The sequence below is a fragment of the Amorphotheca resinae genome (genome assembly GCF_003019875.1).
Source record: "Amorphotheca resinae ATCC 22711 unplaced genomic scaffold M430scaffold_2, whole genome shotgun sequence".
Classification (NCBI taxonomy): Eukaryota; Fungi; Ascomycota; class Leotiomycetes; order Helotiales; family Amorphothecaceae; genus Amorphotheca; species Amorphotheca resinae.
This window is the reverse complement of record NW_020194472.1, coordinates 2,244,321-2,266,174: the sequence shown is the minus strand read 5'-3', so window position 1 is coordinate 2,266,174 and position 21,854 is coordinate 2,244,321. Positions and strand designations below refer to the sequence as shown.

At 48.1% G+C, this 21,854-nt stretch overlaps 6 protein-coding genes across 6 annotated transcripts; 3 read left to right on the top strand and 3 right to left on the bottom strand.

The window, feature by feature from the left end:
• Positions 1-4,571: 4,571 nt before the first annotated feature.
• M430DRAFT_48107 (hypothetical protein) lies at positions 4,572-6,613 on the bottom strand (the record flags this gene model as incomplete). The annotated part of the gene is made up of 6 exons (XM_024867976.1): positions 4,572-4,705; positions 4,763-5,011; positions 5,070-5,444; positions 5,642-5,849; positions 5,930-6,439; positions 6,488-6,613. The coding sequence occupies 6 exons, from the start codon at positions 6,611-6,613 to the stop codon at positions 4,572-4,574; spliced, it is 1,602 nt and encodes a 533-aa protein (XP_024724274.1).
• A 636-nt stretch (positions 6,614-7,249) lies between these two features.
• Positions 7,250-8,049, bottom strand: M430DRAFT_56377 (hypothetical protein). The gene is made up of 4 exons (XM_024868603.1): positions 8,016-8,049; positions 7,621-7,887; positions 7,435-7,567; positions 7,250-7,374 (listed from the first exon to the last, which is right to left on the bottom strand). The coding sequence occupies exons 1-4, from the start codon at positions 8,031-8,033 to the stop codon at positions 7,307-7,309; spliced, it is 486 nt and encodes a 161-aa protein (XP_024724273.1). The 5' UTR covers positions 8,034-8,049; the 3' UTR covers positions 7,250-7,306.
• A 435-nt stretch (positions 8,050-8,484) lies between these two features.
• Positions 8,485-10,959, top strand: M430DRAFT_33294 (hypothetical protein). Its single transcript, XM_024866336.1, has 3 exons — positions 8,485-9,204; positions 9,257-9,654; positions 9,701-10,959. The coding sequence occupies exons 1-3, from the start codon at positions 8,745-8,747 to the stop codon at positions 10,835-10,837; spliced, it is 1,995 nt and encodes a 664-aa protein (XP_024724272.1). The 5' UTR covers positions 8,485-8,744; the 3' UTR covers positions 10,838-10,959.
• M430DRAFT_134332 (hypothetical protein) lies at positions 10,610-12,333 on the bottom strand. Its single transcript, XM_024862345.1, has 3 exons — positions 12,056-12,333; positions 11,857-12,003; positions 10,610-11,806 (listed from the first exon to the last, which is right to left on the bottom strand). Exons 1-3 carry the CDS (start codon positions 12,252-12,254, stop codon positions 10,902-10,904), a joined length of 1,251 nt encoding a protein of 416 aa, XP_024724271.1. The 5' UTR covers positions 12,255-12,333; the 3' UTR covers positions 10,610-10,901.
• Positions 12,334-12,919: 586 nt separating this feature from the next.
• M430DRAFT_25440 (hypothetical protein) lies at positions 12,920-17,478 on the top strand (the record flags this gene model as incomplete). The annotated part of the gene is made up of 4 exons (XM_024865249.1): positions 12,920-13,159; positions 13,362-14,513; positions 14,615-15,117; positions 15,237-17,478. 4 exons carry the CDS (start codon positions 12,920-12,922, stop codon positions 17,476-17,478), a joined length of 4,137 nt encoding a protein of 1,378 aa, XP_024724270.1.
• Positions 17,479-17,748: 270 nt separating this feature from the next.
• M430DRAFT_39719 (hypothetical protein) lies at positions 17,749-21,371 on the top strand. Its single transcript, XM_024867336.1, has 4 exons — positions 17,749-18,429; positions 18,484-18,978; positions 19,029-21,061; positions 21,116-21,371. Exons 1-4 carry the CDS (start codon positions 17,974-17,976, stop codon positions 21,360-21,362), a joined length of 3,231 nt encoding a protein of 1,076 aa, XP_024724269.1. The 5' UTR covers positions 17,749-17,973; the 3' UTR covers positions 21,363-21,371.
• The last annotated feature ends 483 nt before the right edge of the window (positions 21,372-21,854 follow it).

Here is a 21,854-nt window from a genome sequence, read left to right as displayed (position 1 = left end):
CTTTATAGATTAGCTATACCTAAATTAAGACAACAAGCCGTCTATAGCCTACCTACAGGTACTTAGCTATAAGGTATATGTTTATATCCTAGATTAGAGACAGGTTAAGTTAGGGAAGTTTGATAAGTGTACTAAAAAGAGGATCCTTCTTAGTTTTAAAGGCCACTAAATATACCGTTGTTACGTGCCCTTAAGAGCTTATAAGATTGTTAGATTATCGAACGTAAGATTTAACGAAGGAGGTTTTGTATTAGAAGTATTAGATAATAGGATACAGTTACTACTAACTAAACCGTGCCTACTAACTAATCTACTTATAGATTTAACGAACGCTAAAGGCAAAGATAAAGCTAAAGATTAAGAGCTAGCTAAAGATTAAGATCTAGCTAAAGTAGCCGAAATAGCTAAGAAACCGCCCTTTACTACTACTAATATTAATCTACTAGCTAATACTAACTCTGCCGTAAAACAGATCTAAGATTAGTCGACTACCGCCTTACCTGATTTAGTAGCTATTAAGCGCGGCCGGGGGCGCCTAAAAGGTTTAAAGAACAAGCTAAAGGTAACTCTAGCTCTAGCTTAAGCTCTAGCTTAAGCTTAAGACTCTATACGTACTATTAACCTTAAAACTACTTAAATAACTTGATCCTGATCACGTTACATAACTAAGGAAGATACAAGGGATAATACTAAACAGGGGGTATAGTAATTAGCTTATTCTGCTATAGCTATAGCGTTCTACGCTACTTACTAGACTATAGTTAAAGACGATCTAGAAAACGTCCTAATTACATATAAGGAGGTAGTTAGTAGCGTTAAGTCTAAGTAGTAGAAGGAGGCTATACAGAACGAACTCGACTTACTTGTAAAGAACGATACGTAGAGTCTAGTTAAGAGATTAAGCCTTTAAAAGGGCACTAAGGTTCTAGGTAGTAAGTAAGTGTTTAAGAAGAAAACTAGCGTTAATAGTTTAGTAGTGCGCTATAAGGCCCGCTAGGTAGTTAAAGGATATAAGTAACGCTATAGGCGTAATTACGATTAGACTTACGCTAGCGTAGCTAAAAGCATGACTTAGAAGGTAATCCTAGCCCTAGTAGCTAAGGAAGACTAGGAGACAGAACAAATAGACTACGTTATAGCCTTCCTAAACAAGGAAGCTAATAAGGATATATACGTAGAACTTCTAACTAGCTCTAGTAAAGATAACACCTATGTCTATAAGCTTAACAAGGCTTTATATAGTTTAAAGCAGGCTCTATAGTTGTAACAGCTAAAGCTACGCTAAGTACTTATTAAGCTAGGCTTTAAGCCCCTAATAGCCGACGATTGTATATATTAACACCCTAATAGCAGATTAATCGTTATAACTTATGTAGACGACTTTCTTCTAGTTAGCCTAAAGGAGAAAGAGCTAACTAATCTAAAAGTAGCCCTATAAAGCGCGTTTAAGATAAAGGACTTAGGCCTCTACTACTACTTTATAGGCGTTAGGATCGTTAGGAATAGGGCTAACAGGATTATATCCCTTATACAGGACGCTTACGTCGACAAGGTACTAAAACGCTTTAGGATAAGTGACTATAAAGCCTCTAAAACACTATTAGATCTAGCTTACGTAAAGCTTATAGTTTCGAACCTAGAACACGCTATAGCGGATTAGGTTAAGCTGTATTAGTAGATCGTTAGTTCCCTTATGTATCTGTCGACGTAAATACGGCCAGATCTGTACTATTTAATGTCTGTGTTGTTACGCTATTTTACGAATCCTTCTACTAACTATATAAGCGCTATAAAACACGCTTTACGTTACTTACGAGGTACACCTAACTTAGGAATTATATACAGGATAGGTAAAGGAGTGTTAGAAGGGTTACATAGATATAGCGACTCGGATTACGCTAGTTATATAAAAACACAAAGATCAACTATCAGATATCTATTTAACTACTATAGTAGCGCGATATCCTTTAGATTAAAGTGCTTACAGGTAGTAGTACTCTCCTTTACGGAAACAGAGTACTACAGGCTCTCTAACGCTACAAGAGAAGCCGCCTGGCTAAGACAGCTATTCTACGAGTTAGGTATTAACTTAGATAACACTAAAACGATCCGAATATACAGTAACAACTAAGGATCTCTAGCGCTAACAGATAACCTAGTTATCTACTAGAGAACTAAGTATATTAACGTCTAGTACTACTATATTTAAGAGCAAGTCGCGCTAGGCAAAATAGAGGTCTGGTTTAAGCGTACAGAGGATATAGTAGTAGATAGGCTTACTAAAGCTCTAAAAGGACCTAAACACGCTAAGTTCTTAAAGCTGTTAAATCTACATACTGTAGCTATCCTAATTGCCTAATTAGGACGTTTCCTTATTTCTATTTCCCTTTATAGCGATAGGGCGGCAGAATCTTACCGGTCTGCTATTTCTATTTCCTCTTTCGGCATCTTACTCGGCAGAACGGTAGGCGGTATAGAGTTTAGGCTGAATTTAGGTAGATAGGACGTTACAGGCGTGGATTTAGGGGTGTGTTGTAAGAAACTACTGGCCTTATTACGTAGGGTTAGTAGTCACGGGACTAGGATGCTCCGGAGGCCCTAGTCTAACCTAATCGGGGTTAGTAACCCGCTAAAAAGTTAGTTGTTTACTATTGCTATACAGGCACTCTGTATGATTACTTTACTTAGTTAATTCAATTCATTGGTTCCTGCGATACGACGATAGATCGAATATCCCGTGTAACAAACAGTATTAACACAGTATACTCTGTACCAATAATACATCTCACTTCATACTTCATACTTCATAGTCGTATCAATTTGATGAATGGCCTCAGTCAGAGTCTCTAGCCTCTCAAGTCCATCCTTCACCAAAGGATAGGTTACCCGCAAATTGTATGTGGCACATTGGGACTTTGAAAACTGGTGAGACCGGCTCTTACTAACGTACAACCTTCTGGGTATATACTATAGTTTGTTGCTGGCAGAAGAGGCACAGGTCCACAGAAGGCCATCTACATCTGCGCGAGGGGAGAAGAGGAAAAAGCAAGGAAAGACCGGCTAGACTGAAGACGCTCACAATGCTGTAGTAGTGGTTTGTCCTTTGCGCACGAGGAGGCTCCAAATCCATGCACAAAGTCGATTCAATCCAGTGACTATCCATGTAACCTCAAGAGGTAGCCCTTCCAGGCTGAAGGACGACGTCTAGGCCCCTGGGAGAACAGCCGGAACATCAATGGAGCACGAGGGTCAAATTCCATCTCACATCGAAAACTGGCTCTCACGAAACGCGCTTGAATATCGGATTCGAACCGCATGAATTGTCACAATTGTGCCTCGGCCAGTGTTCCATTGCTTCTCTACCTTATGCTGTGGTAAATAGAGCTAGGCATGAAAAGAAACTATGCACTCTTCCCTCCACCGTCGAACCCAAACGCCAAATGAGCGAGTCATCTATTTAAGCTTCTTCTTTGGTCTCAGCTGGTTGGTGTGACCACATTTCTTCTTTCTGCAGTTGGTGGCACGGGGTGGGAGGCGGGCCTGTGTATAGCATTAGTTCCGAGATCCGGTTTGAGGATTGCCGTGGGAAGACGTACGTAGCACTTTCGGCAGATCATCTTCTCGCAGTTGAACTTGGAGGCAAGGGCCTTGAGAGATGGCTCGATGATACCACCACGGAGACGGAGAACAAGGTGGAGAGTCGACTCCTGTAGGACAAAGACATATTAGCCCTCTGGTCTGACGCTGCCCGCTTTCATCAAATCCACACAGTTTCCCAGATCCATCTCTAGTCCAAGCCTCGGGGTCTCTAAATCCTCCAAATGGATTCTCATTATATTCGTACCTTCTGGATGTTGTAGTCTGAAAGAGTGCGACCGTCCTCAAGTTGCTTTCCGGCGAAGATCAGACGCTGCTGGTCCGGGGGAATTCCCTCCTTGTCCTGGATCTTGGATTTGACATTGTCGATTGTGTCGGAGGACTCGACCTCAAGGGTGATGGTCTTGCCCGTAAGGGTCTTGACGAAGCTATTGATCGATTGTCAGTCACATCTCGATATATCGTCACTGTTGTGCGGTATAGGGTGGCGGTCTCACATCTGCACTGTAAGGGAAGACAAGTCAGCTTAAATTTTCGACGATATACATTTCGTGGAGGAAGACATGACTTACTGATTGCGGTCGTCGACGTCGTTGTTGATGAGATCTCGAGATATCGAAAATTCGGGGTGAAGTGCTTGTTCGGCAGGCGAAGGCAGGCGAAACCCTAATTAGTAAGCTAGAATTTCTCCGGGTGGGTCACGTGATGAAGAGGGGGAATAAGGTGCACGGAGTAAAGGTCACTCTTCGGAGTAAGCGAAGAAGATAAGGTAGGAGTTCCTTAGGAGTGTCTTCAGCGATCATCAACTTATCGAGTGACTCTGTAAATTCCAATTCTTTATATGCTGCTAATATGTGTGTGCAGAAGAGCGTCTGGCATCATCTTCCGCGGGTATCTCATTATAAACTCCGTACCTATACCAACCATCTCAACCCAGCAAACGCCGTTAAACTCCAAGAGACTGCTCCTAGTCGTTACCCATGTGAAGACAGCCCTCCCTCCTCTGCCAGTCGCTTCCTTCTCTCTGACAAGGCCCACCCCTCCAACAGCACCTCCGTTTGAAAAACCTCTCTTACGAGCTTATGAAGGGAAGTCCCCACGTTTGCAGCTAGTGTAACGTCAGCAAGGTGTATTCCGGATCGTGGGTATGAGAATCGAAACATACCAGCCAGCTCATAGAAGACCCTCGCATTGTCTGGAAGTTCTGCAGTAGTTCGATAACGCCTGTACAGTTCCCCTGGCCGGTTCACGGTTTCCGGTTGCTCCTCTTCATTCTGAACTGGCTTCGGTTTTTGTAAGATTAAACCTTGTTGTACCTGCTTCAAACGGTTCTCTCGTTGCTCCTGGTCAGACTCCTCAGCTCGCCGAGGTGGTAAATCTTGGAGTGGGAAGAACTCCAATATTTCCGCGGACACTGTTAAGGGTTAGCACTGTCAGTGGCCAATGGAGGGAGAGGGAGAGGGACAACGGACTTTTTGGAGCTCTGCTATCGATCCAAGTGCGTTGATACCAATCGAGATAGTCGTCCAGCTTCTTCCCACTCATTGTTAAGACATCTTCATCCGTGACCTTAATCTCCTCTCCCCGTTTCAGCCCTGCTGGAGACTTCTCAATCATAATATCCTGCCACTTGCTCCAGTCTATCTTCACGATAGTAGGGTCGCTATCATCCTCTGGATAGCGCACTATATCATCAAATGGGTGACTGAGTTTAGTCGCAACCACGATCAGACTCATGAGTTGGATCTCAGGATATGTGATGTACCCGGGCCTCTTTTGCGGTATCGGATACGTGAAATCTATTCCAAGAATTGCAGCGAGACGACGAACTGCTGGATAGATCTCCACTACTTCAGTTAGCATAGGTTCGGGAAAGACACAACTGATGGCGCAATAAAGCTATGAAGAGGATTGTCTGTCGAGGCTTCCTTTCGGGGGGGGCGTTTTTATTACTAGACCCCAGGAAGTCGCTTTGCTTGCTCATATCTTGTCATATATGTTGAGGATATAGGGGTGGGCTAAGGAAAAGGAACGTCTATCCTACCAGGCAGCCCAAGGTCTCTCACGTGCTTAAATATCAACAACGGAGAATTCAAGGGAGGAAAGACCATCTCAAATTGAGCATGGTAGAACTGGACCAGGTCCAAGACGGTACTATGGAGAGTTGTCCCTTTTAATGGTGCTCGGATTTGCAATGCGGCATGATAATGAGCTGGCAGGCGAGCCAGCATCTCCGTTGGCACTTCCTTGATCTGATTTCAGGGTCAATATTAATTCAACTGGCTGGTAATAGGATTAAGAGGGACAAGAAAAGGAGCATCTCATCACTTACAGCTCTCGTGAAAATTATCTCCTCCTCCGCAGCCCATTTGTACACTTCACCCAAGCTCGTTGGGAGCCTCAACAGTAAAATGCCTAGATAGCACAACGCCAGAGTCTCGATCAACTTTGGAAGCCGATCCTTCGCTCTGTCGCTTCTTCTGCTTCTTCTTGACGTCAAGCTGATCCCGTCGGACTCAGTATTCTCCCCCTCGCTCGTAGAACTGAAGCCAGTCGTGCCCGACCTATACCCACCATCCTCCTTTTCCCCATGCAAAAGCCTCAGCCTCAGCCCCCATAAGTCCCTGACCACGGTCTCCAGATCCTTGGGAAACCCTTTTACATTGACCAACCAGAAGCACTGCTTCCATAGAATCAATTGATAGCACTGCAGATACAACTCCACTGCTTGTTTCCCCGTGACTACTTTCGGTGCCCGCTCTTTTCCATCGCCCTTTACGCGCGTTGTCTTGCCTTGCTTAAGGTCAAATTCCTCGTCATCTTGCTGTGTTTGGGTGAAGCCCTAAATTTCACTCAGGATTAGGAAGCGGAGAGGGCGGATGGGACGCACAGTTTGCTCGTGGCCTCTCTGACAGAATTTGCGGCCGTCTTCAATGTACCATTTGCGCGCCCGACAACCATGTTCGGTGCAGTTTTCGCCACGTGCGAAACGTTGATATTCTAGCTGGGACGACATTTGGCTGATGGCTATCCTTGGGGCCGGATTGAATCAGTTACTATGTTCATTTCGTGGCCGTGGCTATATAATTTTTGATGTCTTTCTGGCGATATTTTGTTGCCTCTTCCGTTTTGCAGAGAGCGACGCGCAGATGTCGCCAAATTTCAATCACGTTAGTCGTGCGGTCATTAAAATGTTTAATCTACGTTTACTCTACGTTCAGATCACCTGTTTATCTCAGGCTCTCCAGGATACTGATGTATGTACCGACACAAATAGTGTTATTGATCTACGGGGGTCAAATGCCGAGGACAATCCGTTTACAGTGGCACAACCCAATGGTTGCCCAACGCACGTCATTTTCACTTTCACTTTCACATGGGCAAGTAAAATAGAGTTTCAGTTGAAGTATCGATTCCCACAGGATGAGTCGCTACATCCCAAGCGTTCACTTTTTGACTACGCCGGCCATTTGTGATCATGTAGTATCGAGTTTGACAAAAGAAAGATGGTGTTCGCAGAGCCGGGAAGACAATAACCAGTAGAATCAAGTGTCCAGATAAAGCGTTCTACGCAACGACCACTAGAATGCAGCAACTCGGAAGGTCGTCCACAACCCATTTTCATTCGAGCAGACAGATCTGTCAATGAAAAGACACTGCCATCGCTGACAACAATGTCGTTGCCGTAGTGGTGCAGGCTTAGGGAAATCTAGCCACGAGGAGCCTCCTTGGCTTCGATGGCAGCCTGCTCACCCATAGCCGTAAGAACAATGACGTCTAAAAGAGTTGCAAGTCAGTAATGCTCTCACGTGGCTTAAGCCTGATGGCAACACTCACTAGTATCCTTCTCCTCAACGGTGAAGAGCTTCTCGATCTTCTCGCCAACTTCGCCCTCGGGAACCTTGACATCATCCTTGGTCTCACCATCATCGGCCATCAAGGAGAGGTAACCATCGTCAGAGACATCGAGCTGTGAAGAACCAGTTAGATCGATCAGGGAGACATGAAGGGGGCACGCCTTACCAACTGGTACTCCTTGCGGGTGACGTTAGGGACATCCATGTTGTGGGTAGAGGGGCAAAGTTCTTCGAGCTTCTTGCCGGTGAAGATGTCGATAGCGACAAGATGGACCTTGGCGTGACCGTGCTTGCCAGTCTTGGAGGTAGACATGTCGACGATCTTGCAGGGGCGGTTCTTGATCACGACGAAACCGTTCTTTCTCAAGGCAGAGCACTGCATAGGGAAAGTGGCAGAGGCGCCGGCGTCGGCGGACTCGAAGGTGTGCTCATGCTGAGAGAGGCATTCAGGTCAGTGACTGTTTATTTCATCCGGGAAGATGGCCGAGGACAGAGGTTGTCGAGGCATGCGCCCAGCCGGTGGTGGGGGTGCGGGGTGGTTTTTTTCTAGGTAGGACTTACCTGGGCATCGTCCGCCATCTTGAGTAAGGATGTTGGTGGGGGGTGAAGAAATGCGACGGGGTTGGTGAGGAGTGAAAAGGACCAAGGAGAGAGGAGGATGCGACGGGAGACTTGGAGTGTCTTGTCTGGAAGGGTTTGTGTTTGAAGAACAAAATCAATTGAGCAGAAGATCGGGATGGAGTAGTGTGGGCAGGAAGCGACCGCTAGTCCCAGCGCTGGCCTCACCTGGTATGGTAAGGTGAGAAGATATATCCGCTTTGCCCAGAGGGGCTAGACTGACAGGATTGGACAGGATGGGGGCCTGAGGCAGTAAGGGAAAAAGTCCCTTCGTGACCATGAAGACAGTCACGCGCCAAGGCACCAAGGCATCCAAGGCAATCAGCCTACCGGACCAGTGATATTAGGTAAGCTTCCGCGTCACCGTTAAGGCAAGGCTCGCTGTCAGGCTTCAGGTAAGGCAAGGATAGTAAGGCCAGCAAACGACAGCCTCGACATCCCTCATCTCTCTGCGCAGGAGTCTCTAAGGTCTGAAGGTCACTCGCAGGTCTGCTACATCCTCTCTATCTATCTGCCCCGCCATTCCTGTCCTTGTTCTTCTTTCACTCTCCCTCAATTCAGTGTCGCAGTGGTCTGCCCTGCTCTGAGGCTACGCTCTACAGAGTAAAGGGGCGCGCAGGAACCTCGCACCATTAATTGACTTAAGGGAGTCACTCTGGTCCAGAGGCGGACATGTGGCTCGACCGTCTGTCGTCGCATTCGACGCCCTCTGCATCCCCGCCGCCGTCCGCAAATCGATCTTTCTCCCCGGCATCTCGCCGACCTAGTCATCTTGCACCCACTTCAGCTCCCCAACGACCAGGCTTCACCCCGCGCTCTTCTTCTCTCTCCTTGGTCTCCAATGACTCAACGGCATCTTTGTTAGCCTCGTCCCGAAATCCTAATGGTACGGGTCCTAAGCGTCCTGCTGCCGTCTCCAGCACGCCAGATCCATTGGAAGTGCTCGAGAAGCTGCTGGGGCCTAAGGGAAAGGGATTGGCACCCTCTTCGAAAGCTGAGGATGGGGTGGATACAACAGAGGAGAGTGGTTTTGAGCTGGATTTTGCAGGCTTGAGTCTACAGGACTTTTTGGAGCAAGAAACACCGGAATCCGACCTAGAAGCTGTATATAACATGCAAACAATTGATGAATGTATGTACAACCCAACACTTTTCTCATCATGCTTATTGGCTCACAGTAATAGACGAACAAGAGAAGGAAAAGTTCGAAGATCTCCATCAGTCTATACGCGTCTGCGATGATGTTTTGAATTCGGTGGAAATAAACTTGACGAGCTTCCAGGATGACCTAGCAGCCGTCTCTGCCGAGATAGAGACATTACAGGCCCGATCCACGGCGTTGAGTATCAGGCTGGAGAATCGGAAAGCAGTCGAGAATGGTCTGGGTCCAATAGTCGAGGAAATCAGCCTGTCTCCAGCTGTAGTGCGAAAGGTTGTCGAGGGCGCAATCGATGAGGCATGGGTGAGAGCACTGGCGGAGGTGGAGAAACGATCGAAGGCAATGGATGCAAAGTCCAAAGAGTCACGGAAAATCAAGGGAATCAACGATCTGAAACCTTTGCTGGAGAACCTCATCAATAAGGTAAAGAAGACCCTAGGTGTATAAGACGAAATACTGACTTCTGCAGGCAATCGAAAGAATCCGAGACTTCCTAGTAGCCCAGATCAAGGCCTTGCGATCTCCAAATATAAACGCCCAAATTATACAACAACAACACTTCATCCGGTACAAAGACCTCTATGCATTTTTATATAGGCACCATCAACAGCTGGCGGAAGAAATTTGCCAGGCCTATATGAACACCATGAGGTGGTATTTCTTGAACCAGTTTACCCGATACCAGAAAGCGCTTGATAAGATCAAGCTTCATATTGTCGACAAGTACGATGTTCTTGGCCAGGATGACGGCACTCGAAAGAATACCATCTTGGCGGGAGCAAAGCCCGCCGGCCCTCCCCATGATGCTTTCAATCTAGGTCGCCGGATCGACCTCTTGAAGACTTCGAATCAAACGGCCCTTTCATCATTTCTTGCCGAAGAAGATAAATCGACTCATTACTTGGAATTTCCTTTTCGGAATTTTAATCTTGCCTTGGTAGACAACGCCTCTGCGGAATACTCCTTCCTCACCTCTTTCTTCTCGCCCTCCCTGTCCTTCACAACGATCTCACAGCACTTCAACTACATATTTGAACCCACGTTTGCACTTGGCCAAAATTTCACAAAATCTCTTATCCAGGAGACGTTTGACGGGTTAGGCCTATTGTTATGCGTGAGATTAAACCAGCACTTTGCGTTTGAGCTGCAGCGCCGCAAAATCCCAGCCGTGGATGGCTATATTAACGGTACCGCTATGCTACTCTGGCCACGGTTCCAGGTCGTCATGGACCAGCACTGTGAGTCAGTCCGTAACACAACTAGCGGTGTCTCGACGCGCAAGCCATCCGCTGCGGAGCAAGCAAAGCAGTCGGCAGCACCTCACTTCCTGACTCAACGCTTCGGCCAGTTCATGCAAGGCATTCTTGCCTTGAGCACCGACGCAGGGGATGACGAGCCTGTGTCTGCAAGCTTAACGAGACTACGGAGTGAAATCGAGGCGTTCCTGACGAAAACAAGTAATACCATCGGCGATTCGAGGAAAAAGGAAAGGTTCCTATACAACAACTATTCATTGATTCTTACAATCATTGGGGACCTCGACGGAAAACTGGCGTTGGAACAACGGCAGCACTTTGAGGCTCTTAAATCGGCGTTTACGCCATGATGGGAGGGGGTGTTGAGACTTATGTACAAAATGAATGATCAATATATCCCATGTAACGCCGTTTCTAATCACTTGATTTTAGTGGGATATTTCCATACCCAGAGTACCCTGACCACCTCCAAAACGCCCCCAGAATCCCCGAAAAACCGGAAGACTTCCGCAACCAGAATGATAAGACTCCTACTAGTATAGCAAGTCCAATTGTTCTGACAGGCCTTCTGTACTTCCACATCGTCTTCAACACCTTCTCGCGTCGTTCGGTCCATTGTAAGTCTTTTACCTGTTTATAAAAATACATTTCCCCGTCTTCTATAGATTCTTTTAGGACCTGGTCTGGCAAACGTGCCGTCTTCAAAACACTAAACTTAGATATTGCCCGCCAAGTCCTCAGGGTTTCAGGCGGGTGTTTCTCGAATAGTTTAACAGTATTTGCAATCAACGTTTCTATGTCAAGTGGCTTGGGCAGCTTGGAAAGGATTGAGTGAAGCACTTCGGGCTCGTCCGCTGGGATCTCAAAGAGCTCATCGGCTCTCTGAAGAATGATCTGTGCGAACATATACACGGAGAACACGGCTTCTCGTGCTAAGAGGACATCGAATATCCGCGCTATGTCGCCGTACTCCTGTATATCGTGCGCGTACATTGTCAAGATACCTGGTATAGCAAAGAAAGGCTGTGTTAAGGGGAGATGGTTGTAGAGCTTCGGGTCAACCGTGCGTATGATCGAAGGTATCAAGCGCAATTGTGCGAGTGAGGGAGCGAGAGTCGGCAGCATGTAATCCCGGATTCGCAGGGCCGAGAGACGTGAAACGGCCGATGCACGGCTTCGTGGTTCGAGGACCAGGAGGAAGACCTGGCAGATATCGTGGTAACCTTGGAAGTAATGTAGATAGGGCTGCCGTCGTAGAACTTCAAGTATGAGATCGGAAAGCTCTTCTTTGCGTCGGTCGATCTCTTTCGGAGATTGGTCTGTGCCAGATGTCAATTCCATGTGATATGCGACCAGAGCCATGACGTACCGACGGGATAGTATATAAAAGACCTATCCACGTCCAGCTGCACCTGGCCTTCGTCTCGATGCTTTGGCAGGCTTCTCCAGCCCTGGATGTCACCGGAGTTGCGATCTACACCGCCTCCATCGCAGTCGTAGCCAAGCAGAAGGGGCCCTGTCATCGAGGTCAGCCTTGGCCCCGAGGGGTCTCTCTCGGGGACACGAACATGCCTGGCGTCGAATATCGTCCGAAAGCAGTCCGCCTTTAGATGTCGACAGTGCCCGCAGAGTCTCTACATCCTTCCACCGACACGCCTCTAGGATCCCCTTGGCTTTGGCAACGCGCTCTTCATCCTGGGGAGGAGACGACCCAGCGGATCCTCTGGTATTGGCGTTCTCTTCCGGGATTGTTCCACTGAATTCCATGTCAAGGACAGAGGCCCCCTAACCTGGTTGTCATGGCCTTCTGGTGCAGAGGTTGACCGATGCACGGGTTGGAGAGTTGAAACACAATCACGCGTGTCTCTTGAGGTCGGCCGCTCTCCCCTTGAGCCTCGTTAAAGCTTAGCGCGGTCGAAAGGGTTCTGCTGCCGCGTGCTTCGACGCATAAATCCTTAAAGTGATCTGTCAGGTCCGACACCACTCTGAGACTGAGACTGAGACTGGCACAATGGCCATGATTCCCCCGTGAAGCAGCTCGAACAGTTTGCGCAGATCCCCCGAGCAGAGTGGTTCGAGGGCATCCGCATCGCCGTCCATCGAAACGCCCTAGGGTGATCTCTTCCTGAGGTAAGGTGCCTACAGCCTCGCCTCCCAAGGCTAGAAACACTGATAACCACTTCATATCCAACGCGCGGCAAGGCTACCCTCTGAACCATTTCCCCAGTAATCCCACCTGTCTCACGGCTTGCGGGGACTTGCGGACGCCCCAGACTGCAGCTTAACCACCGGTCTGGAATGTGAAAGCCTTCACTCTTGAGACTCTTGTCGAAGCTGGACGCTGGAGGCTGAGAGCTTGTGTCACCTTGGTTCTTCTTGACTGGATACAGTCCCTGGCACTGGATGGCATCAGAGTGACCCGGCCTGTCACGATGGCCTTTGCGACCAACACTCTCGTTAACGGGGAATGGACTACGAGGACGATTGATGTCAACGCAGTGCTACGGCATTATGACCAGCAGGATAAGGAAGCCTCTGCGAATGCCATGGAAGTCGAGAGGCCGCCTGTACTTGGTCTATTGACGCAGACTGTTATCAGAAGCCCCCTTGTGCACTGGATTCTGCCAGTAAGGCTGAGAGATCTGAATACAAACGACGTGGCTTTCATCGGGGTAGGTGAACTTTCCTCCATTTATCGAACCATTGCGTATCAGAATTCCTGCTCGTTATTTGGCAGTGAATGTGGCAGCCACCTATCTCTGTTCCTCCTGCGTTTATTCTCGCTGCAAAGACACATCTGGCACTGAGCAGAATAGCCGTTCTTTTTGGCCATCCACGTCAACCTTTGACGAGGCTGAAGGCTGATTGATGTAGGACGAATTTGTTCAGATCAAGGAGTTGCGACTTGATGGCCATCTATGGGATGTTGTCCAGAAGGAAAACTTCGGGGCCCGGATTCGCAATGCCCGAGTCATTGGATCAACGAAAGCATTCTCCCGAGACCACAGTGGAGACCCCCTTAGCACCCAAATCAAGGATGAGGATGAGGATGTTGAGATGGATGGTGAGGGAGACAGAAATGCCCAACGCCAGAGAAATACCCTGCTCCCGCCTCAAGGCATTCTCCTGCAACTGGATTCCGGGGACTCTGTGTTCTTAATATTGCGTCAGACAGGAAGTGGACGATGGGAGTTTGTCTCTAGCCGACACCGGGTCTCAAAAGCCATGCTCACAGTGCAGCCTGGCATGCACTTGACTGTAGACCCGAGTTCACGATATGTGGCTATAGGCTGCTCGGAAGGTCTCTTCGCAATCTATGCACTGAATTCCAGAGAGGAACTGAAGAGGCAATACTCCCAAGGCCAGTCTCCCCGCTATGTCAAATCTGAACGATATATCTACTTCCATGGAATCATTCACAAAATGGAATTTCTGTACCCTTCACCAGATGATGATGAACACATCATCCTGTTGGTCCTGTTGGTTTGGAAAGGCAAAACGCGAATGCTTTTATATGAGTGGGAAACTGGCGCAGATCTAAGGGATGTTCGAGCCCATAGCCGACGGGGACACCTACTGGAAAAATCACGTCAGATGCCTCTCCTAGTCATTCCGTTGACTATCAAGTCATCCTTCATACTTGTCTCTGATGGTTCCATGGCCGTTTGTAAGGATATCCTTCAGGGAAGCCCCCAGTTCATCGACTTTAATGATAGAGTGGATCCGCCCACTCCATTCCACCATGGTTCAGGATTTCCCTTGTGGACAGCATGGACTCGCCCATACCGCTTGCCACACCATACCGCCAAGCGGGATGATATATATATCGTAAGAGAAGACGGCCTCATCAAATTTCTAGAGATTGACTCCTCGGAAGAGGATATCGTCCGAGCTGATATGGACATTGGTTCATTTGAATCCAACTGTGGTACTGCCTTGGCAAGTCTCGATTATCAGGCTTATAACGCCAACACGGGTGACTTGCTCATCACTGGAGGTGACTCATGCGTTGGAGGGACCTACTTAGTAAGTTCTAACTTCTCGCCTTCCACTAGGCAGGCCACGCCTGATTCCATGGTAGGCAGATTTTTCTGTGAGCTTGTAATCGCTGACGGCTCGGTTTCAAGGTTAGAGCGAGGAAGGCCCCTATTTTCAGAGAGAGCATCCAGAATTGGTCGCCCGCACAGGATATTGTCACGACTTCTAAGACTCAAGATCGGGAGACCGAGGAGCCAAATATATCTCATCATGGCAAAGAAACCTTTCCAAAACCAGATAGGATTTTTGCTTGTGTTGGGAAAGGCATCAAAGGGTCCATCACGGAATTCAGATATGGACTTGAAGCTCGTCTTGGATTAGAGACCGAATTTCATACGCCTGTTATGGACGTTTGGGTCTTTCCCCCGAGTCTCTTTTCTGTCGATTATGACGGCGGCTCCCTCTTTCTGCTGTCACTAGTCAATCGATCAGCACTGCTACACCTATCTAGTGATGCCACCGAAATTGACGAGCTCGATCAAACTTCCACACATTTGGACTTGAGATACCGGACCATCGCAACTAGCGTACATGGCGACATAAAGATACAAGTCACGGAACGATCTATCTTATTTATGGAAGGGCAGAACTCGTAAGTCTTTTGTGTCTAGTCAAAGCGTTTCCATTTAGTAGAGGTCATGGGGCTTCTGCATTATAAGGGTCGAGGTAGAGCAGATTATTCTTAGCAAAGCGGCTAACAGGTTCTGGTAGTCATATTTATGAGGACGAAAAACTTCTTGGAATCTACCAAGATGGAGTCTTCCTTGGCTCTGAAGCCAGGGTAGATGACGCCGTTGCGCACGACACTATTGTAATATTCTCAACCCATTTTCAGAGCTCGACATACCTTCAGATCTTGGATCCAAGATCATCCAAAGCGTTGGCCAATGGCGAGCCAGCAGGACCTTTAAGCAACACATGTATTCGGACTTTAAGGAAATTCTCATCCAATGTTACCGGTATGGCTATCTGCTTGATAGAACAAACACTTTGTGTTGTTGTAGCTGAATGGGGTGGAGACTCGGTGAATCTGATATTCCAACCTCTCTCTGGCGGAGAACCCCATATCCTACAGATTCCTACTACTTATGGCGACAGTCGCGTGCGTCTCGAAGCGTTCGTTAGTATCTCGGTGTCTTCTTCACCTCCCGGATCTCTCGTATTACTATGCGGGACTCGGAATGGAATGGTCATCACGCTATACCTCAATGAGCACAATCTTCAGATTGTGAGCTCTTGGTGTGATCGAATTGGCGCAACCCCGGCGATTATCAGAAGAGATGAATCTATGGGCGCTAAGGAGCTATTCTTTGTGAACTGCGACTCTAAATTATATGTCCTAACGGTTCCGGCCTCGCAACAGCCTGGATTCGATGTGGAAACATCGAGTGAAAAGACGTCCATAAATCGGGTCTGGTTGACAGATGTCATGAACCCTAGTCTCCAGCAGCCAGCAGTGAACTCGATAGCGAGACTCCTGCCAGACATTTCGGGCGGGAACGGGGACGATATATTACTAGTTTCAGGTTCTCAACTTCTCCTGGCAAGTCTCAGCACCCAGCCAAAGGCCGTTCCTCGCCATATGCCGATTGGAGGTACTCCGACCCGTCTTTTATATTCACAAACTCTGAAAGCCCTCATCGTCGCAGCGTCGGTGGATGGTAGATGCACACTTCTTTTTATCGACCCCGAAACAGGAGTAGACCTCTCGAAGCCTGTCGATAAGAAGGGTGCGCCAGTCGATTTCGTATCAGGCCTTGGCGAGTTCAATGAAAGAGTGTTCAGGCTACTCGAATGGTCATATATGAAAGATGGCAAAACCTGGTATTTTATTGTCGTTTGCACAAATACTGGGCGACTCTTGATCCTATCTACGGAAAGAGAAACAGTGGTACCATCAGACATAAGGACGGAATCAGATCCCTTTGAAATGGGGGAAACGGGGTCGAATATCAATGAGGCTTCAAGGGTGCCACCGAAAATACGACATTGGACACGGTACAAATTCAAATGTGCAAAGCCAGTATACTCTGTTGCCGGGTTTGCAGAGGGACTATTCTATTGTTCTGGAGCCACACTCTATTGCGACATTCTTAATCTGGCAGAGAAGAAGTTCCAGACAGTCGCTCAGTATGATCTTCCTTCGCCCGCAGTAGATCTGGTGCATGAGAACGGAAAGATATATGCTACCACTGCTGCTCATTCGCTCGAAGTGCTCGAATTGGTCAAGGAAGCCGATGGAAGTTCAAAGATCTACCGCACACATGGTGATCAAGTAACCCGAAATGCCCTACATCATAGGGTCTTGGGGAGGTCCTCTGAAAGCCTGATAGATCTGGTTTCGGACAAGTCATGCTCTATAGTGGGATTGTGGGCGACCCATAATACCAGAGCTGACACTCTGGAACCTGTCTTTGAGGCACAGCTCCCGCACTCGATTCTAAGATTCCGTTCAGGGAATTGTCGTCCCATATGGGATCCAGTCTGGTACCCATCAACGGGGAATGAGGTTCTGGGTCCCGGTATCACTCCAGGCTCCACGAGCTACCCTGAAGTATTCGGTCTGTCGATTGACGGATCACTCTGTCACTTTACAATCCTTGACTCTGCCTCATGGAAGTTCCTGAGATTTCTGGTAAATTTGGCGATGCAGTCACCGAAGATCTGCGAGTTCACCTACACCAAGGGGACTCTACCCCTCGAACCTGTCACTGAGCCGAAGGTCATGATGCATGTAGACGGGGATATCCTAAGGCGTTGTGCTCAAGATGGGAACCTGCAAGAACTACTTTGCATCGGGCAGGAGACAGAGGAGGCCGTCAAAACCCAGGGCAAGTTTTGTGAACTACTCCAGGAGCTGCATCGAGGAAGGTTGCAGAAAGATGCTGGGATGGGTGTCTACCTCAAGCAGGCATACAAAGACTTAGAGTTCTTTCTTCGCCCTGTGCTATAACGATGGTTGAAGGTTGGATTTTCCTTTGGGTATTAGGAGGCCACACATATATACATGTATATGTACGAAGGAATACCATGCTATATGAAGCCATAATGCGAATAAGCCATTGTGATTGTGACATTTGGCCATGTTTCTCTCGTGGAGAGGGTGTAGATTTAGAGAGAGTGCGTTGGGACGTTATCAACCGATAACTCGCTTAATCACTAGCGCCAAGGTGTCCCGCACTTTCACGTTACCTCTACGGTGGGTGGTAATAATGCGGGCAAATGTGCGCAAGGAAAGTCAACAGCCCTCTTCAAAAGACTTCTCCGTCCTAGGGCTCTGCCTCCCTCTCGCCCCATACAACCTATCTTACAACACCTCTTTGCGTCAGAGCTTCAGCTTTGGCTCGCCACAAAACTCTGGCCATTATTGGCGCTCAACCCAAGAGTTGCTGACTCGACAACGGATCCCACTTCATCGCCAAAACTTAATCCGTACGATTGATTCACAATGCCGCCCAAGAAGAAGAATAACAAGAAGAACGACGACTGGGAGTCGGAGTTGGGCGAGACGCCTGACGGCGCAGCAGTTGCACCAGCACCAGAGACCAAAAATGAACCGGCAGAGGCTGACGCGGAGGAGGAGTTCCCAGGTGGCGGTCTGATGGCCATGATGCGGAAGAGACAAAAGAAGAAAAACAAGGGGAAACAAGGAGAAGATTTTGTTGATGGGGAGGAACCCCCAGCGGCAGAAGAGCGGCCCGACTTGACAGAAAAGGCACCAGTTGAAGCATCAATAGAGGATGAATTTGCCTTGCCAGAAAAGAAGGGCAAGGGCAAGGGGGGGAAAGCTGAGAAGAAAGAAGAGGAGGATGTGGAGGAGAGAGGCGCAGATGGAAAGGTTTTGACCAAGGCACAAAAGGAAAAATTGAAGAAGGAGCGTGAGAAGCAACGGAAAAAGGAGAACGTGCGTTTAAAGATTCCTGCATAACATGTGAGACTCACTAACTTGTCTTCACAGGCTGCGAAGAAGAAGGCCGCTGCACCTGCTGCAAAGGCCCCTGAGCCAAAGCCTGTGGCCGAGACAAAGGTCGAAGAACCCATCGCCTCTAAACCGGCTGCTGGTGGCAAACCTAAGAAATTACCTGCCGCGCTTGCCAAACTGCAACGAGAACAAGAGGAACTGAGACGACGGCAAGAAGAAAAGGCCAGACTAGAAGCTGAAGAAAGGGCTCGGATCGAGGAGGAAGAACGCCGAGAGGCCGAGGAGGAGCGGAAGAGGGAGGAAGCCAAAGCTTTGAAGAAACAAAGAGAGAAGGAGAGGATCGAACAGCAGAAAAGAGAAGGGACATACCTCACCAAAGCACAGAGGGAAGAAAAGCTTCGCAATGAAATGAAGCTGAAGCAAATGATTGAAGCTGGTGTTAAAATTGGTGGTCTTGAAGGAGGGGATAAGAAGAAGGCTGGCTTCGACAAAAAGAAGAAGGGTGGACGGAAGAATCCTCAAGAGATCAAGGTACGTCGCCATCAGTATCCATGCTTCTGTTGAGTCTAACAACCTCGCAGGCTGAGGAAGAGAGAGCTCTCGCTGAAGCAGCTGAACGGGCACGAAAGGAGGCAGAAGAGCGAGCGGCCGCAGAGGCCGCTGCCAAGGCCGAGAGAGAAGCTGCTGAGGCTGCCGCAGCAAAGGCTGCTGAAGATAGTGATCTTGATGACTGGGAGGTCGCTGCCGCTGAAGAGGATGAGGACCTGAAAGAAAGCTGGGATGCTGATTCAGAAGAAGAGAAAGAAAAGGAGAAAGAGAAAGAGAAAGAAAAAGAGAAAGAGAAAGCTGCTAGCAAACCAGCTGCACCGGCTGCCAAGACAGAGTCTAAGACTCTACCATCCCGCGGAAAGAAGGCAGAAGAATCAGAATCCGAGTCAGAATCAGAAGAATCGTCCGAGGATGAAGAAACCACCGCTACCCAAGCTGCAGAAGCCTTGCGGAAGAAGCAGGCCGCCGAGAGGCGAGAGAAGGCCCACCAAGCCGCAATGGCTGCTAGATCAAAGGATAACTTACGCTCACCCATTTGCTGTATTCTTGGACACGTTGATACTGGCAAGACGAAACTCTTGGATAAAATCCGACAGACCAATGTGCAAGAAGGAGAAGCTGGTGGTATTACACAACAAATTGGTGCTACCTACTTCCCTGTCGATGCCATCAAACAGAAGACTCAAGTTGTCAATCGTGACAACAGCTTTGAATTCAAGGTGCCTGGTCTTCTTGTCATCGATACTCCTGGTCACGAATCTTTCTCAAATCTACGGTCTCGCGGTTCATCTCTGTGCAACATTGCCATCCTTGTTGTCGACATCATGCACGGCCTAGAGCCGCAGACTCTGGAATCAATGAAACTTCTGCGGGACCGAAAGACACCCTTCATCGTCGCACTTAATAAGATTGACCGTCTCTATGGCTGGAAGAAGGTTGACAACAATGGCTTTCAAGAAAGTTTGGCGCTCCAAAACAAGGGCGTTCAGAACGAATTCGCAAAGCGTTTGCAAGACACTAAAGTGGCTTTCGCGGAGCAAGGTTTCAACTCCGAGGTTTTCTACGAGAACAAGTCAATGTCCAAGTTCGTGTCTTTGGTTCCCACATCAGCTCACACTGGAGAGGGTATTCCAGACATGCTGAAGTTGATCGTTCAACTCACTCAGGAACGGATGGTCGGCTCTCTGATGTATCTTTCAGAGGTGCAGTGCACGGTTCTTGAAGTGAAGGCAATTGAAGGTTTCGGTATGACGATCGACGTTATTCTATCCAACGGTATCTTGCGGGAGGGCGACCGTATTGTTCTCTGTGGTGTTGATGGTGCTATTACGACCAACATCCGAGCTCTCTTAACACCTGCGCCTTTGAAGGAACTCCGACTCAAATCTGCTTACGTACATAACAAGGAAGTGAAAGCAGCCCTCGGTGTAAAGATCAGCGCACCTAACCTTGAAGGTGCAATTGCGGGTTCAAGATTGATGGTCGTTGGTCCCGATGACGACGAGTCAGATATTGAGGCAGAAGTTGAATCTGATCTCGGAGCGCTCTTCAGTCGTGTGGAGAAGTCAGGACGGGGTGTCACGGTGCAAGCTTCAACACTTGGATCCCTCGAAGCGTTACTGGATTTCTTGAAGGTCTCCAAAATCCCTGTTGCAAATGTAGGTATTGGGCCTGTCTACAAGCGAGACGTCATGAATTGCGGTACTATGCTTGAGAAAAACAAGGAGTATGCCGTCATGCTCTGTTTCGATGTCAAAATCGACAAGGAAGCACAGGCCTATGCCGATGAGCAGGGTATCAAGATTTTCACAGCGGACATCATCTATCATCTTTTCGATGCATTCACGAAACATATGGAACTCATTGCCGAGAAGAAGAAAGAGGAGTCGAAACTCCTCGCAGTCTTCCCTTGTGTTCTCTCCCCCGTTGCAGTATTTAACAAGACAGGACCGATCGTCATTGGTGTTGACGTTATCGAGGGTAGCCTGAAGATGCACACTCCCATCGCAGCCGTCAAGCAGAACCCAGTCACCGGCGCCAAGGAGATTGTGAGCCTTGGCAGAGTGTAAGCCATCCCCGTGCCTTTGGAAAGAATTTTTTACTGACCTGAGATTCACAGAACTGGCATTGAGCGTGATCACAAGCAGATCCAAGTCTGCAAGAAGGGACAGCCATCTGTAGCGGTCAAGATCGAAATGGGCGCCCACCAACCAACCTACGGCCGACATCTCGAAGAGAAAGACACTCTATACTCGCTAATCAGCCGAGCAAGTATCGATACGCTCAAGGAGTTCTACAGATCAGACGTTAGTAATGAAGAGTGGCTGCTGATCAAGAAGCTGAAGCCGCTTTTTGACATTCCTTGATTAAAACGAGATGATAATGCTACTGGTGGGTAAAGGGAAATGCCGGAGAAGAGGGTATTGATTGTACGCATGGCATACTACATAGCTCTGCATTCTTCTACTGGCCCTGCGTTCTTTAGAAGAGACAGACAGGTTAGTTTCTAAGTTGTAAAGATAACGAAGTAAAGAATTTAAAGAGCCCTTGATTCTGTCTATCTATGTTCACTGCATATAAGCAACTTGATATTTTTAAAGTAGAAGAGCCATTGATTTGATTGTATGTCTCTACCTTACTGTCATGAACTACAGTAAGAGCCTCTACTTATAGTCGACCCCTAGATTATCCGCATCTCATAAGATATGAGGACTAGGATCACAGGGACTTGCGAAACTTCAGCATAAAATAACAGGCTGAGCGAGCTACCTATAGCTACATCGCAAAGTCTAATAACGACTCCTCGTAAACGGCGGGTGATATTACCGTTAAACACTTGTACAATACGCCCTTGGAGC

Bases quoted from the DNA above. Each gene is read 5' to 3' on its own strand.
- M430DRAFT_39719 (XM_024867336.1), top strand. From the start codon at position 17,974: ATGCCGCCCAAGAAGAAGAATAACAAGAAGAACGACGACTGGGAGTCG. The intron at 18,979-19,028 runs GTACGTCGCCAT...ACAACCTCGCAG, and splicing joins AGAATCCTCAAGAGATCAAG to GCTGAGGAAGAGAGAGCTCT. The intron at 21,062-21,115 runs GTAAGCCATCCC...TGAGATTCACAG, and splicing joins ATTGTGAGCCTTGGCAGAGT to AACTGGCATTGAGCGTGATC.
- M430DRAFT_33294 (XM_024866336.1), top strand. From the start codon at position 8,745: ATGTGGCTCGACCGTCTGTCGTCGCATTCGACGCCCTCTGCATCCCCG. The intron at 9,205-9,256 runs GTATGTACAACC...TCACAGTAATAG, and splicing joins CATGCAAACAATTGATGAAT to ACGAACAAGAGAAGGAAAAG. The intron at 9,655-9,700 runs GTAAAGAAGACC...TGACTTCTGCAG, and splicing joins TGGAGAACCTCATCAATAAG to GCAATCGAAAGAATCCGAGA.
- M430DRAFT_56377 (XM_024868603.1), bottom strand. The intron at 7,568-7,620 runs GTAAGGCGTGCC...GGTTCTTCACAG, and splicing joins CCCGCAAGGAGTACCAGTTG to CTCGATGTCTCTGACGATGG. The intron at 7,375-7,434 runs GTGAGTGTTGCC...CAACTCTTTTAG, and splicing joins CGTTGAGGAGAAGGATACTA to ACGTCATTGTTCTTACGGCT.
- M430DRAFT_134332 (XM_024862345.1), bottom strand. From the start codon at position 12,254: ATGGAATTCAGTGGAACAATCCCGGAAGAGAACGCCAATACCAGAGGA. The intron at 12,004-12,055 runs GTTCGTGTCCCC...CCTCGATGACAG, and splicing joins CGATATTCGACGCCAGGCAT to GGCCCCTTCTGCTTGGCTAC. The intron at 11,807-11,856 runs GTACGTCATGGC...CATCTGGCACAG, and splicing joins TTTTATATACTATCCCGTCG to ACCAATCTCCGAAAGAGATC.